Raw genomic sequence first — 17,243 nt, forward strand, 5'->3', positions numbered from 1 at the left:
TGCTACATGATAAACGTCTAGGTCAGAAACGATGTCTGACTTTTCTTTCTACTCTCTGCAGTTTCTAGCATGGGGTCTTGCATATAATAGATGCTACTCTTTTATCGAACTGTCTTTTAAAATATTATGACTTTTCACTTCTAGCCTGTCTGTTCTCTTTGCCCCTTCCAATTTTCTGTGTAATTAGTAACAGGAAGAACAAGCCTTGTTTAAAATTTATTTTCTGGGAACTCTATGTATGTAAAGCAGTCTGTGGGAGGTGCTGTTGAAAACTCCCAAGAAAATACAGAGCCAGACACTGTTCTTAGGAAGATTCCAGACCAGGAGAAGAGAGAAGAAAGGTATATGAATACCTTGAGTCCAAAAAAGGAAAGAGAAATGCTTCAGAGATGTACAGATAGGAATTCTGGAAGATTACCTTTCCTGGGGATCAGGGACTATTTCCTTAAGAAGATCATTGTTGAATGAGGCTTTAAAAGGCTGACACCATTTGGATGAACAGGGATGTAAGGGACAGGGAATGGTCGGGGGAGAGACAGCATTGTCAGAAACAGGAAAGTAGGGCAGGAGCTTGGGTAATGACATGCGGGCTCGGGCTCCATTACAGGGAGTGTGAGTTGCTGCAGCAGGAGAGCAGGATGAGGGCAAATGATACAGGGCCTTAAAAACCAGAAAACATCGTGAGCCTGTGCTTCCAAAACTTACACTTATTAAGTGAGGGAATGGCAAAAATCAAACAAATTTGTGAAGGGTTGTTAAGGAAGAGCAATAGGTTTTTAGTGAGTCCAGGAGGAGCCTTCCTATCTGGGAAGGCCATGAGTTTCACTGCAAGGACCTGGTCACAGTGTTTTGAGAAATGTGGCAGCCTTCTTCACTCGCATCCTGCTGGTTTTGAAAGGGCGAGATTGCCATGGAACCAAGTTCCAAATAGATGAGGTTTACTACAACCTGTAAAGAGTCCACTTCTTTTGCTTTGTGCCACAGGGAGATATTTGTTACAGAAAAGTCCTCTTAAAAAGTTCAGAGATGGCCAACAATTCCACCTTCCAGGTACATATTCCAGAGAACTGATCCATTTCCGTGGCAGCATTGTTCACAATAGCCAAAAGGTGGAAAGAACCCCAGTGCCCTCCGATGGACGAAGGGTAAACAAAATGTGTCCTCTATATACAGTGGAATAGTATCCAGCTTTAAAAAGGAAGGAAATTCTGATACCTACTACAACATGCGTACATATTGAGCATGTTATGCTAAGTGAAATAAGCAATTACTAAAAGACAAATACTGTATGATTCCACTTATATCTGGTAACAAGAGCAGTCAAATCCACAGCGTCAGAAAGAGTGGTTGTTGGGCTTCCCTGGTGGCGCAGTGGTTGAGAGTCCGCCTGCTGATGCGGGGGACGCGGGTTCGTGCCCTGGTCCGGGAAGATCCCACATGCCGCGGAGCGGCTCGGCCCGTGAGCCATGGCCGCTGGGCCTGCGCATCCAGAGCCTGTGCTCCGCATCGGGAGAGGCCACAACAGTGAGAGGCCCGCGCACCGCAAAAAAAAAAAAAAAAAAAAAAAAAAACAAGAAGGAATGGTTGCCGGAGGCCAGCGGGAGGAGGGGATGGAGGGGATGGAAGAGTTCTAGAGATCGGTTGCATAACAATGCGAATGTACTTAACACTACTGAATGGTTAAGATGCTAAATTTTTTGCTACGGGCATTTTACTATAACAATTAAAAAACAGGAAAATAGAAATTGACATAGTACAGGTCCATAACCTCTAACCACAATTCTGAAATCCAAAAAGCTCTGGAAACCAAAAATTCTGGATTACATTCTGTTGTCCAGACTCCACTGGGACGCTACAGAATAAACAGTAGATGCGTCACATTTACCTTCTAAAAATTGGAAAAACTCTGAATGCTGAACACACCTGGCCTCCACAGGTTTCAGATAAAGGACTGCTGACCTAAATTCTGATAATATCCATTTTTCCTCTTTAGATGAGAGCAGATAGATACTGATTGTGGACAACTGATCCATCTATTCACTAACTAATGATGCATGTGGTTCTCCTGGCTGGTCCCTGCTTTGGAAAAAAAAATTGACAACCTGAGTAAAATACTTAGCAGGAAGCTCTTTGTTTTGTTTTCCTGCTTCCTTTTACCAACTTCAGGTTTCATTTTAAGATGCTGCCTGGTCCTGGGTGTTGCCAGCCACACACTGGCACCCGGGAAAGCCGGGCAGGCCAGGGTCGGCCCAGGCGCACAGTGATGATTCAGAACTGCTTACCAGATCACATCTGGGCACGCTGGACACGAACTGGGCCCCTTGGCAGCCTAGGATAAATCCGGCTAAATTCAGAAGGACACACACCACAGAGAGCAGCACAAAAAGGTTCACCTGAAACAGCAAGAAAAGAGGCAGTTAGAAAAAAGACCGTGGCTAAATTCAGAGATAGTTTTGTCTGAGTAAAAAAAAAAACTCATATTCTTTCCCTAGAGGAAACATTAAAAAAAAGTCAGAACAATGTTTTTAATGTACAAACTTTTTTTTTTCGTTTTTTAGAATGTTTTAAATTGTGCTGAGGAATGTCCCTGACCCTCAAGTCTTCTCAGTTTCCAGTCCCTATTTTTCTTGCTCTTTGCAAATGAGGGAGTTCTGTTAGCTGTACACTACCTTAAGCCATGGCTATTTCCTCCTTGAGCCATTGTTATTTTTTTCTGACTTTTACAGGATCATGGTAACTAGACAAATGGAGAATTCTAGAATATAAGTGGAACCCAGGAAAATCAAGGAGCTCAGAGCCATTACCAGCCAGAAATCACAGTATGTGTGAAAATAAAGATGAGTCTTTTTTCAGTTCCAAACAGTGTTGGTACTAAAGAAAAGGTGTGCAGTGACCTTCCATGTACTTGTATCCCAAGTTGAATATTACAAATACTACCCTAAATGATTAAGAATTGACAGAAATCAATCAAGAAGCCAGTATTTGCTTGGCGCAAATTAGAGACTACAAAGGCTTTTCAACCTGAGAACTCTGATTATTGTCAAAATCAAACCTTAATGTAAATATAAAAGATTGGAGCTAATGATTATCAGTGTTAGAACCAAGCAACATTTCAGGTAGCTGATGTGTCAGAACTGGCTGGCAAATGAGTTCACACGTGAACTCTACTACAGAAAGCTCATCCTTTATTGCTGGTATTCCAAGAAGCTTGAAAGTATCTCCCCAGACCCAGGTTATGAGTCAATATTTAGTATCACATGATGCCACTTTTCTTAAAAGGAATTCTTCCTTCCTCTCCAAGAGGAGCTTATGAATTATAAATACCGAGTGACTCCAGGAATCCAGACCCTTGCTGGACTTGACTCTTTCCTGACCAATGAACAAGGCGACTCGTTTTTCACTGAGGAATCTGGCTTCTGCTTCTCTCCTTTTTTGTTAATTTGTAAAAGGACTCTGTGCCCTGTCATCAAATCTTGAGGAAAAAGCTGGAAGCGGCTACTGTGTTACTGTTTCCCAGGCTAGATTCTTCCAGGTCTGTAGTACTTGACTTGCACTGTGCCCCCTTGCAAGAGCCCCCTCTTGCACTGCCAAAGCTTTTTGGAACATGAGAATGCATAATTGGCAAAAGACGGGACATGGTCTTCTAACATGGGCTTCTTTTATGCCCTGGCAGTTGCTATGCAAAGAGACCTAATACATCTGGAATCTTCACACCCAGCAACACAATAATTGTTACTATGGGGAAGTCTTGAACTTGCCTTTAGAAATTTTTTTTAAATGAAATATCAGATGCCTTAAAAAGAAAACATGGTTATAATCCTTATTCCTACCAGCCCACCACTAATCTTCATAACTGAAACTTAGCAGCATCAGATATGGAGTGGGTGAGAGTTCATTACCCAACACTGGACCCCAAATCTCTCCATTAAAATCTTAAATCCAGCTCATCAAAAGACACCATTAAGAAATCAATACAGGATTTCCCTGGTGGTGCAGTGGTTAAGAGTCCACCTGCCAATGCAGGGGACACAGGTTCGAGCCCTGGTCCGGGAAGATCCCACATGCCGCGGAGCAACTAAGCTGTGCGCCTCAACTACTGAGCCTGTGCTCTAGAGCCCACTTGCCACGACTACTGAAGCCCACGCGCTTAGAGCCTGTGCTCCGCAACAAGAGAAGCCACCACAATGAGAAGCCCGCGTGCTGCAATGAAGAGTAGCCCCTGCTCGCTGCAACTAGAGAAAAGCCCACGCACAGCAGTGAAGACCCAACACAGCCAAAAATAAAATAAATATATAAATTAAAAAAAAAAAAATATATATATATATATATATGAGCTTTTTTAAAAAAAAAAAGCGTAGTTGCCTGTTTTGGGGAGGAGGCGTGGAGTGAGGGGCTGACTGGCAAGAGATAAGGGAATTTTCTGGAGTGATAGAAATGTTCTATATCTTGTTTTGGATATTGGCTACATGGGTGTATCCAACTGCTAAAACTTAGCTAACTGAACACTTATGATCTGGGATTTATATAAATTATATTTAATATATATTTTTTAAATAAGGAAGAAAATCCTGAGTACAGCTGCCAAGACAGGAGTGTGAGATCATATAGTGAATACGATCTACTTCTAAAATGTCAGAACAACAAAAACAAGACAAGAGAAGGCCCCAGGGATTCACTGCCTGGTGGGCTTGGCTTCCCTCCTACACTGGAGGGGCTGCTAATGAGAAGTTAAAGCCACATCACCAGAATGCCGCCCTGCGAACCCCAGAACGAGGACATGGGCCAAGGCACACGGCTGTGTACAAAATAGCCGTGCACTGTTCCCCAAATTTATCCCTAAATTTGGCTTTTTTATTACTATTATTAAAACTCTGGCCAAACATTGGCCAAATGGTCATCTAATTACAGTAAGTCCCCTACATACAAATGAGCTCCGTTCAGAGAGCGTGTTGGTAAGTCCAATTTGTTCATAAGTGCAGCAGAGTTAGCCTAGGTACCCAACTAACACAATCGGCTATATAGTACTGTACTGTAATAGGTTTATAATACTTTTCACACAAACAATACATAAAAAACCAACCAACACAAAAAATAAAGAAAACATTTTTAATCTTACAGTACAGTACCTTGAAAAGTACAGTACAACAGCGGCATACAGGGGCTGGCATCAAGTGAAGAGGCAAGAAGAGTTACTGACTGGAGGAGGGAGAGGAGGTGGGAGATGGTAGAGCTGAAGGATCGTCAGCCATAGGAGACGGAAGACAAGCTGCCATTTCACTCATGCCTGAATGCATGTTCGCATCTTTGAAAGTTCTCAACTTGAAGGTTCGTAGGTAGGGGACTTACCGTACTCTAGGGGACTTACCGTACTCTAGTGTAGACCACTGTGGTATATATCAGACATGGCAGATATTAGGATACCAAGCATATCTCTTTCAGAGGTTGGATCAGGCTCAACCGTACAAAATATTGGAGTTATAAGGGATTCAGGATATACAGGGACCTTCAGAATGGACCCCTCTGGCTTTCACCTAGTTATAATGGTATAACATCCAGGACTCAAATATCCATCCGAACCATCACCAGATGGCATCCCCTTAAACAGAAGACAGTGAAAAATCAGCTACTAGTGAAGAACATCATAGTCACAAAGCCCACAGAGCTACACCTGGAAAAGGGAAGAATTTCTTATATTTTCTTCTATTGTCATCATTCTTGCCTTTAAAAAAATCATTGCAGGTGATTTGAGTTTCTCTTTGTGAAAGACACCAGAATTTGGGATCAGGCCTTCCCCTTGCTTGCTTAGACAACCTCCATGAGACTCACTTTTCTCATCTGTTAAAAAGGTCTATTGTCCTACTGGGAGAAAATATTTGCAAATGATGCAACTGACAAGGGCTTAATTTCCAAAATAAACAAATAGCTCATACAACTCAACAACAACAACAAAATAACCCAGTTGAAAAATGGGCAGAAGACCTAAATTGACATTTCTTCAAAGAACACAGATGGCCAACATATGCATGAAAAGATGCTCAACATTGCTAATTATTAGAGAAATGCAAATCAAAACTATAATGAGGTACCACCTCACACCGGTCAGAATGGCCATCATCAAAAAGTCTACAAACAATAAATGCTAGAGAGGGTGTGGAGAAAAGGAAATCCTCCTACATTGTCAGTGGGAATGTAAATTGCTGCAGTCACTATGGAAAACAGCATGGAGGTTCTTCAAAAAACTAAAAACAGAGTTGCCATATGATCCAGCAATGCCACTCCTGGGCATATTCTGGACAAAACTATAAGTCGAAAAGATACACGCATCCCTATGTTCATAGCATCACTATTTACAATAGCCAAGACATGGAAGCAATCTAAACGTCCATGGACAGATGAGTAGATAAAGAAGATGTGGTACATATATACAATGGAATATTACTCAGCCATAAAGAAGAATGAAATAGTGCCATTTGCAGCAACATGGATAACCTACAGATTACCATAAGTCAGAAAGAGAAAGACAAATACCATATGATATCACTTATCTGTAGAATCTAAAATATGACACAGGGCTTCCCTGGTGGCTCAGTGGTTAAGAACCCGCCTGCCAATGCAGGGGGCACAGGTTTGAGCCCTGGTCCAGGAAGATCCCACATGCCACGGAGCAACTAAACCCACGCACCACAACTACTGAGCCTGCGCTCTAGAGCCCATGAGCCATGAGTACTGAGCCCACGTGCCACAATTACTGAAGCCTGCACGCCTATAGCCCGTGCTCCGCAACAAGAGAAGCCACCGCAATGAGAAGCCCGCGCACCGCAATGAAGAGTAGTCCCCACTCCCTGCAACTACAGAAAGCCTGCAGCAGCAACGAAGACCCAACGCAGTCAAAGATAAATAAATAAATTTATTAAAAAAAATAAAATAAAGTGAAATAAAATATGACACAAATGAACTTACCTACGAAACAGAAACAGACTCACAGACATAGAGAACAGAATTGTGGTTTCCCAGGGGGAGCGAGGGGGAGGGAGAGATGGATTGGGAATTTGGGATTAGCAGACATAAACTCAATATTATACATAGAATGGATAAACAACAAGGCCCTACTGTATAGCACAGGGAACTATATTCAATATCATATCATAAACCATAATGGAAAAGAATATGAAAAAGAATGTGTATATATGTATAACTGAATCATTTTGCTGTACAGCAGAAATTAACACAACATTGTAAATCAATTATACGTCAACAAAATAGGTTAGAAAAAAAAGGTCTATCATCCTAGGTACCTCCCAAGATTAATGAGAGACTCACACAAAATGATGTATATGAAAATCTTCTGTATCTCGCAAAATGCTAGGCAACCAGTTTTACTATTACTAATAATTGGCATTTCCTCTTTAGGGGAGCACCTTTTTATTATAAAATGAATTTCATTCCATCTAATACCAGCACCTTGTATCTTACACTTGTGATGCACCTGAATTTGTGGCAGCTGGAAAGGATATATACAAACTGTAAGAATGATCTGTAGGTATATTGTTTCCAAAACTTCTCCATAATTCTTTCTGCGACCTGCTTTAGGAACTCACTCCACCACGCTGACCATTGTCACGTGTACAGGGTGTCTCCTGTTGGCCCCTCTAGATCCTCTCTCTACTCTTCACTCCATCCCCTCCTCCCATGGAGACTGACCCGCAGACCGTATCACTGGGGCTCCTTTGCCCTCTGGTGTCTGGTTTGGTTCAGCCAATGGGGAGGCCTGGCAGAAGATCCAAGGGAGGGAGGAGAGTGAGGCTGGGGTGTTCTTCTCCTGGTTCCCTCTCTGCAGCCTCAGGATGGCTGTGTTCCTCATGAAAAGCCACAGGTCGGGCTTCCCTGGTGGCTCAGTGGTTGAGAGTCCGCCTGCCGATGCGGGGGACGCGGGTTCGTGCCCCGGTCCAGGAGGATCCCACATGCCAGGGAGCGGTTGGACCCGTGAGCCATGGTCGCTGAGCCTGCGCGTACCGGAGCCTGTGCTTCGCAACGGGAGAGGCCACAACAGTGAGAGGCCCGCGTACCGCAAAAAAAAAAAAAAAAAAGAAAAGCCACAGGTCCTCTCAAGGTCTCAAGGGGTCCCTCTGTACATGATCCCGACTTCCGGATTCTGACCACCGTTCTCCCGTCAGGACTAGGGATGGTAACAGCTTCACTGTCCCCTACACCCTGCACAGACCTTTGTGAACAGGCCCGTAATTAACTGCTTGTCAAGTTATAGTTTTATTGTCATCTGTGTTTTATCAAGACCTTGACTAACAACAACTTCTCTATAAAATTTTTCCTTACATTTAACCTAATTTTTTTCTGCTGTTTAAGCCTAGCTCCTATTGTTCTCACTTCAAATTCAACATTACTTGTTCAATGAAGTGAACCCCGTGGGTTACAGTCCCTGAATTCTACTGAAGCCAATTCATCACTGGGTTTTACCATCAAGAAAAAGAAAAGCCCAGAGCTGATGGAGAAATGTCTTCCTAGAACTTGTACTTTAGACATGAAAGACAGTGGGACTCAGAAAGCAGAGAGCTTGCCTCACTGCATCCTGTGGCTTTTTAGGGTAAAATGCAAAATCCAGGATCCAAAGAGCTGGTCCTCTCACAAGGACAGGCAACATGAGTTAAGCCTTTTATGTTTTGGGCTTTATTGTTACTAACTTGAATCATGAGTATCTTCTGATACTTATATACCAGGTAGCTTGACACAAAAGGTATGTTTTTCAATTGAGTATTTGGAATTCACCTTGACACTGATCTCTTGCAACTGTGCCCCGAGTTCATTCCAGGTCTCAGTTAAGTGACCCAATAAAAGAATGTCTGGGGAACCTGAAGCTATCCAAGAAGAAGCATCACCTTCAGTTTGCCCATTCCTACCTGCTAAGAAAGTTCCTCATAATCTCCATCACATAACATCATTAAATAATTATGCCTATCACAGCTTGGTATTGATGAGTGTCTTTTTTGATACAAGATTTCATTCTCTAAATAGACTGACCTTTCCCTGCTGCTTAAGGACTTCCACTTTGCTTTTTACTTCCCTACTGCTTCAGGCTCAAGATGCATCTGAAGAGTCAACTATGTATGTTTAAATAAATAAACAGTTCCAGTAATTGCGTGAAGGTAGAGTAGCTTAAAAATGAATGAGTTTAGTGAACTTAAGCGTTTAGTTCTACTAATTCCTGAAAACCCATTAAAATGGCAATAAAGGAAATATTTTAAATGCAGAAATCCATAAGGACAGAGAGAACAGAAAAACGGCTGTAAAATTTTAGAAGTTAGAAAACCAGTGGGCAAGCATAAATTGACTCAGTGGTCCTGAGAAAACTCAATCTCCTACAATAGCAATGAGGAAAGCCAAAACAGCAGAATTTATTCCTCAGAATCTCCAAATGTTCAGAAATGGGTGGCAGCAGATACCTCTGGATATGAAAGTGAGGCTAGAAAAGGACTGATCGTGAGTCTCAGAAACAATTAGAAAATGGCACAACCACTATGGGAAACTACTGGCAGTTTCTAATAAAGTTAAATATCTACCACCCTATGACTCAGCAATTCATTTTTAGGTATATACATTAGTGTATATGCCTAGAAAAACACATGTACAAGAATGTTCAGAGCAACTGGTTCATCATAGCCAAAAGCTAGAAACAATCCAAACGTCTAAGAATAGGAGAACAGATGAACAAATTGCAGTCCACTCATAAATGAAATAAAACCCACTGCTATGGTTTGAATGTTTGTGTCCCCCAAAATTCGTAAATTGAAATCCTAATCCCAAAGCGATGGTATTAGGAGCTGGGGCCTTGGGGAGGTAATTAGGTCACAAGGGCAGAGTCAATGGGCAAGCATAAATTGACTCAGTGGTCCTGAGAAAACTGAATCCTACAATAGCAATGAGGAAAGGCAAAACAACAGAATTTATTCCTCATGAATGGGATTAGTGAACTTGTGTGTGTGTATTTTTTTCTATTTAAATATCAAAAGCTCGCCAAATTCTTTCCTTTAGAAACTTCTCAAAAACTTTTAATTCAAAAAATACTACTACTGCCTCAGAATCCTTTTCTTTCACTCTTTCTTCTTTTAATTTCCCAAGAAAATATCACTGCTACCTATTTAGTCACTATGCCTTTTTTCCCCCACAGGCACTCTTTTGATACTGCTCAAAAATAAATGAAAAACAGAATACACTTTTCTCCAGTGGGGCACAAAAACAAGGTGGTCTTAAATATTACTGAATGAATGAATGAATCAATCAATCAATGAACAAATGAAAGAAAATTGATTCTTATTATAAACACTATATGAAGGTATCATGCATCCTTACTAATATTCTGCAACATATACAGACAGGCCCTGAAAGGCAAACACCAGATTAACTATCACTGCTTGCATGAAAATGGCTACTGCTCCTGGTGGGAACTCACCCCTTCCTGGGGCTGGAAGATGGGACTTCTGTCCCAAATCTTTGTAGGAAGGAGTTGGGGTGGTGGGTGACTGGGTGGAAGAACAAAGCACCCAGTCCTTATTATTCAGGTTCCATTTTCCCATTGAAACAAGAACATTCTGTGATCTGGCTGGGAATGTGACCAACATTCTAACATTTATGTTCTCAGAGACAAGAAGTCCAAGCCCAAACCACTGATCAGTCACCGGTTAGTAAGACGAATGTCATAGGACCCATGACAATGAACATAACCACTTATTTGACTCTTAACATTTATAATTTTAATTCAGTTTGGAGAAGCACGTTAATACAAAGGTGTAGAATCATGAGCAAAGTTATCTGAATACAACACCAATGACACCAGGAAAAAGAATCCAAGACAAGACACCAAACTAAAACCTTTCTGAACTAGTTTAGCAAAATGAATCTTCTGATAGACCGCTCAGCACCACGGCAACCAACAAAACATAGTAAATCACAGCGACTCACAAAGCCCAGCCTCCTGCTGCTCTAAAGCTGTTTCAGGAGCTCACACATGCGCTAACTCGGTTTGCCAGGGCGCCTTTAATCCTCAGATCCCAAGAGAACCTGCTCCTGGGCTTCACTCCCTTGACATCTTTTAAACTTCTTCCAGAAGCTTGGCAGATATATTACCAATGTCCAGACTGGTTCTCCCTGCCAACAAGCCAAACACAGGCCCGTGGCTGTGAACAGAACCAGCTGTCTCTCTTTCCTCTCAGAGATGTTTAAGTGTCAGATTTACTCATGTTATGGCTAGCCCAGATTTTCTTTTTATAAAATATTTCAAGTGTAATAACATTTATTTTGAATTCCTTTTTTCAACAGTAGTGAAGGGCTTCTTCCTCTCCCCACCAGAGTGAGACACAAATTTTCACTAGTTTGGGACACAGCTTCGAGGTGAGCTAAAAGCACTTATAACTGAGAGGTGCAAATTCCTGAGGAAAATATACAAATCTCAGGGTATTTTCAAGGCTTCAGCTTGTGAGAGGAACTTCTGCTTTACCTGGGGTCCTCCCCTGCCCTGTTCTCTTGCAGATCCCCCATCCCCCAGGGCTGCCTTTCAGCACATTGCACCCCTCATTTCTCAGAAAAGTGACTCTTCTCATGACCCAAGCAATCAGGAGTAGCAGAGAAGGGGGCAACCTCGTAATCTGTCTGGCTCCATAATTCCCTGGTACAACTTAGGCAGCTCTGCCACTCTAAATTAATATATTCTCATCAGGAATGTGGCAGAGGACCAGGAGGAAAATATCCTAATGAGAGCCTCAAGAGAAATAATCAGAGGATGACACGACACAGGGGATGTACTCTTCGAACAAGGTGAGAGGGTCAGGAACGTGGTCTGCTCTGCCCCTGGGGAATAAGGTGGCAGAAGTATATTTGGATTTGAAGATAAGAAAGGCAGCAGAAAGTTTTAAGGAAAATTGCAGATCTATGATTCTTAAGAGTTCACTTTCCTTCTAAGTTATTCTTCTCTTTCATCTGTGCATCTCTACTCTTCGTTCTTTCCCTGCTTCTAGCCCCTTCTCCAGTGCTCTTAGCTTCTCAAGGTTCAGCAAATTAGAGGGTCAGATCTTAACGACTTCGCACAATGAAGATCAAGGCTCTTGAGAAACTTTCCAGAGCCAACAGTCCTCAAAGACAGCTGCCGTCAAGTCCTTCCCTCTGTACTTTACAGGCTGTTCCTCACGTCAAGAGGTGAAGACTAATACATACAATGAATATTATCCAGCCTTAAAAAGGAAGTACTGACACATGCTACAGCACGAATGAACCTTGAAAACAGTATGCTAAGTGAAATAAGCCAGATACAAAAGGACACATATTATATGACTGCAATTCTATGTAGAGTCATCAAATTCATAGAGACAGAAAGTGAATGGTAATTACCAGGGGAGAATGGGGAGTTACGGTTGAATGGGTGCAGAGTTTCTGTTGCGGAGGATGAAAAAGTTCTGGAAATGGATAGTAGTGATGGTGGCACAGTGCTGTGAATGTACTTAATGTCACTGAACTGTATACTTTTAAATGTTAAAATTGTAAAATTAAAAACATGGGGCTTCCCTGGTGGCGCAGTGGTTGAGAGTCCACCTGCCGATGCGGGGGACGTGGGTTCGTGCCCTGGTCCGGGAGGATCCCACATGCCACGGAGCGGCTGGGCCCGTGAGCCATGGCCGCTGAGCCTGCGCGTCCGGAGCCTGTGCTCCGCAGCGGGAGAGGTCACAACAGTGAGAGGCCCGCGTACCGCAAAAAAAAAAAAAAAAATTTAAAATATGTACATTTTACTCACAAAAGAAAAAAAAAAAGAGGAAAAGAGGTAGAGTCCAATTTCCAATTCCCCTCTCCTTGATTCTAAGGTGGTCTTGGGAACTTGTCTGACCAAGAGAATGCAGCAGGAATGACATTCTGGTACATCCAGGCTAGATGGTAAGATGACGCCTGGGCCACCTGAGCCTCTTGAAACACTCATTACGGACAGTCCCTCTCAGAACCCAGTCTCCATGCTGGGTGGCTGTTACAGGAGGAGGTCACATGTCCATGCTCTAGTTAACAGCCCTTGCTGGGCTCCCAGCCATGTCTTTTATATATATGTACTGAAATATTGAAGGAGGAAATGTGAAGGCTGGGATTTACGTGAAAACAACACAGTGGTAAGGGAGAAGAGAAATGGATGGTTAGGGGTGTAGAGGAGACAATCTTGAACATGTGTAGCTGGGCAATGAGTACAAGGTGGGGGGTTGCTGTGTTTCTCTCATATTAAGAGTATATTTGAAATTTCCCATATCAAAGGAAGAAAAGGAGGAGGTGGGAAGGAGATGAGGGGGGAGAAGATAAAGAAACCAACTGGACTCATCTCTTCACAAAGTCAATTCCTGGAAAAAGAAAAAAAAGGGGGGCAGGAAGAGTATTCTAGAATACAGAAGACTAAAGAGACAGAATAGTCAAATAAAATGACTGAACCTTGACTGGGTCCTGGATTTTGAAGAACAGAACAGGGTCACATAGGAGTATTCACTTTTGAATGATCCGTCAAGCTGTACACATATACATATACAAATATGCACAAATCATACTTCAGTTGAAAAGCTTTTTGATGAATAAAAAATTATATAACATTTTGGAATAATTGGGAAAGTTTAAATATGGGCTGAATATTAGATGACATTAGGAAATTACAAATAATTTTCTTACTTATGATAATGTTATTACGGTGAGGTAGAAGAATGTCTTATTTTTAGGAGATGCCTCCTAGAGCATACAGGGGTGAAGTACCATGAAGGCTGAAACTTTGAAACACTTCAATGTAAAATATTTATATATAAACATAGCAAGTAAGGCAAAACATTAAAAGCTATTGAATCCAAGTGGAAGGTACAGGAGAATTCATTATTTACTCAACTTTTCTGTAAGTTTGAGAATTTTCATAATAAAACATTAAAAAAATATTAAAGAGGCTTTTGCAGGTGCAAAAGTAACAAGAAGCAGAAGCATGTGCCCACCAGCTATTACTAATGAACTTCTTTATAAAAGAGCTGAGTAATGTGCCTGGGGATACAGGGGTCCTGGTGGAATAGTCCCTCCAAGTCAAGTCTTCTTTTTGGTATAACAGAGTCATCTACTTCTCTCAAGCACACCTTAAAATAAAGGCTATCCATCACAAAGGCCCGCTCAGCTGCACAGAGCTCCCAGCAACCCTCCCACCCCTTAACAGACAAGCTTGCTGTGGAAACAGACCCACAAAAACAAGGTAGTGACTAAGAATATGGACTCTACATAGAAACCACCTGAAATTGCAACCCAACTCTGTCACTTATAGCTGTGTGACCTTGGGCAGATTACTTAACCTCTCTGTGCCTTGGTTTCCTCAGAATGAGGATACTAATAACATTTTATAGGATTAGTGGGTTAATACACGCATCTTACTTATGTGTTTACTATTATTACTATTCTTCTTATTATTACAAATTATTACAAACATTAAAAATATTACCAACCTAGTTCTTCAGTCACAACTAGAATTTATGAATAATCAAGGAACAACAGACATTCAAAAATCTAACAGCACCAAACAAGAAGGACCAAGATGTCAACCAGAACTACTGACCCCCATGGAGAAAACACTGATTACTCAGAGAATAGAAAAGAAAAAGACAAAGAAATAAAAAGTATAAGACTTTGAAAAGTTAAGAAACAAAGATGATCAATTCAAGAGGTCCAACATCTGACTATTAGATGTTCTAGAAAAATAGAGCAGAGCAAATGGAGGGAAAGAAATAATCGAAGAAATAGCAAAGAAAATTGCTTGGTGTTGAAGAAAGACACATGTCTTCAAATTTAAAAAAACAAATATTCAACGGTAAAAATAGTCAAAAAGTATGAAGGAAAAAAGACCCACACCTAAATATACCTTCATGTAATTTCAGAAGACTGTCAGAAAAATTATCTGAAACTTGCAAATGGGCAAAAGAGATTACTGGGTATTCCATTTACTTATTTAGTTATTTGATCAGCTATTTTATAACTCTGTAGAGGCAGAGTTTAAGTTGCAGATTTTTTTTTCAGTAAAGATGGAAATAAATTCTGTCCAATGGAACAGAAAACCTCAAAAGTTACTGTTTATGGCTCTGCTGGACATCAACCAGTTTTGTATCTATCCCAGCAATCTTCTCCTAACATCACCTATAAATACTTAGCTCCTCAAATGTGCTTTGAACCAGTTTTCCCTCATTACTGACACGTTCGTTTTATATTTGCCTAAGAGTCATGATTTTATCTTTTTGAAAATTAAACTTTATCAATACGAAGATAAAGATCCTAAAAGCTTCCAGATAGAAAGAAAGGGGCTGCCCACTAAGGAACAAGAATCAGGTCAGCATCAGTGACAGAAGTCATCAAGCACTGCCTTCAAATTTTGGAAGGAAAATCATTCTGAACCCCAAATTCTATACGTAGCCAAACTATCATTCAAGTGGGAGGGCAAAAACAAAGACATTCAAACCCTTAGAGAGCTCGTTTCCCTTACATTCTTCATGAAAACTTTTACTTGAGAATATTCTCTGGCAAAATGAAAAAGGAATTCAAGAAAAAAGCATGCATGAGGCTTGAGAGCTAAGAAACAATGGCTCTAATCCAAACCAAGAAAAGAAATATTTAGATGACATCTGTACAGGAGACCTAGAAAACAATTAAGTCCAAACTGGAATAGGAAGTTAATAGTCTTAGAAATGTCCAAAGGAGAAAGTGAAACAACTAGCAAAAAGTATGATTAAGAAGCTAGATAAGTAAAACTCACACTTAGAGTCAGCTGATTTTCAACAAGGGTTCCAAGATAATTCAATGAGGAAAAAACAGGCTCTTCAACAAGTGGTGCTGGGACAACTGGATATCCACCTGCAAAAGAATGAACTCGGACCACTGACACACGTATGCAAAAATTAACTCAAAATAGACCTAAGTATAAGCTAAAACAATCAAACTCCTAGAAGAAAATATAGGAGTAAATCTCCATGACCTTAGATTAGACCAGCCTTCTTAGATATGACAGTACAGCAACAAAAGAACTTCATGAAAATTAAGAACTTTTGTGCTTCAAACGACGCCATAGAAGAAGTTGAAGGAGAACCCACAGAATGAGAGAAAATATCTGCACATCATATATCTGATAAGGGACTTGAAAAGGGAAATTGGGTAATTTTGTTAGTTGTGATAATGTTACTATGGTGAGGTATGGTGAGGCAAAGGATCTGAATAGACATTTCTCCAAAGAAGACACGCAAATGACCAGTAAACACATGAAAATTCTCAACATCAAATCAAAAACACAATGAGATACCACTTCACACCCATAAAGATGGCTATAATTAAAAATACAATAATAAGTATTGGCAAAGATTCAGAGAAATTGGAACCGCATACACTGCTGATGGGAATGTAAAATGACACAGTTGCTTTGGGAAACTGTTCTTCAAAATGTTAAACATGGAGTTACTATATGACTCAGCAATTCCACCCCAAGGCATATAGCCAAGAGAAATGAAAACATGTCCACAAAAAAACTAATGTTCACAGCACCATTATTCATAGTAGACAGAAAGTGGGAATGTCTTTCAACTGATAAATAGATAAACTGTGGTATATCCATCAATGGAATAGTATTCAACAATAAAAAGGGGGGAAAGTACTGATACATGCTACAATATGATGAACCTTAAAAATATTGTGCTAAAAAAAATGCTAAGTGAAAGAAGCCAGTTACAAAGGATCACATATTATATGATTCTGTTTGTTTGAAATACCCAGAATACACAAATTTATAGAGACAGACAGTGCATTAGTGGTTTCCTAGGGTGAGAATATTGAGAGGAAATGAGGAGTGACTTCTAACAGGTACAGGGTTTCTTTTTGGGGTGATGTGAAAATGTTCTACAATTGATGGTGGTGATGTTTGTGCGTATCTGTGAACATGCCATTGAACTGTACAGTTTAAATGTGTGAATGTTGTGATATGCCAACTACATCTCCATAAAGCTGTTTAAAAATACAAGAAGGGCTTCCCTGGTGGCGCAGTGGTTGAGAGTCCGCCTGCCGATGCAGGGGACGCAGGTTCGTGCCCCGGTCTGGGAAGATCCCACATGCCGCGGAGCAGCTGGGCCCATGAGCCATGGCCGCTGAGCCTGCGCGTCCGGAGTCTGTGCTCCGCAACGGGAGAGGCCACAACAGTGAGAGGCCCGCGTACTGCA

The 17,243-nt window shown here is 41.1% G+C and overlaps 1 protein-coding gene across 4 annotated transcripts in view; it reads right to left on the minus strand.

The window, feature by feature from the left end:
• Positions 1-17,243, minus strand: part of ENTREP1 (endosomal transmembrane epsin interactor 1) — a 60,548-nt gene that overhangs the window by 21,477 nt on the left and 21,828 nt on the right. For all 4 annotated transcript variants that reach the window (XM_027105724.1, XM_027105728.1, XM_027105726.1 and 1 more), the window contains one exon: positions 2,283-2,393. In XM_027105724.1, coding sequence (XP_026961525.1) covers positions 2,283-2,393 — 111 coding nt within the window. The remainder of the gene's footprint in view (positions 1-2,282; positions 2,394-17,243) is intronic.

The sequence above is a fragment of the Aethalodelphis obliquidens genome, unplaced genomic scaffold, assembly GCF_003676395.1.
Source record: "Aethalodelphis obliquidens isolate GAN/ISIS:26980383/991018 unplaced genomic scaffold, ASM367639v1 scaffold7, whole genome shotgun sequence".
NCBI classification, from domain to species: domain Eukaryota; kingdom Metazoa; phylum Chordata; class Mammalia; order Artiodactyla; family Delphinidae; genus Aethalodelphis; species Aethalodelphis obliquidens.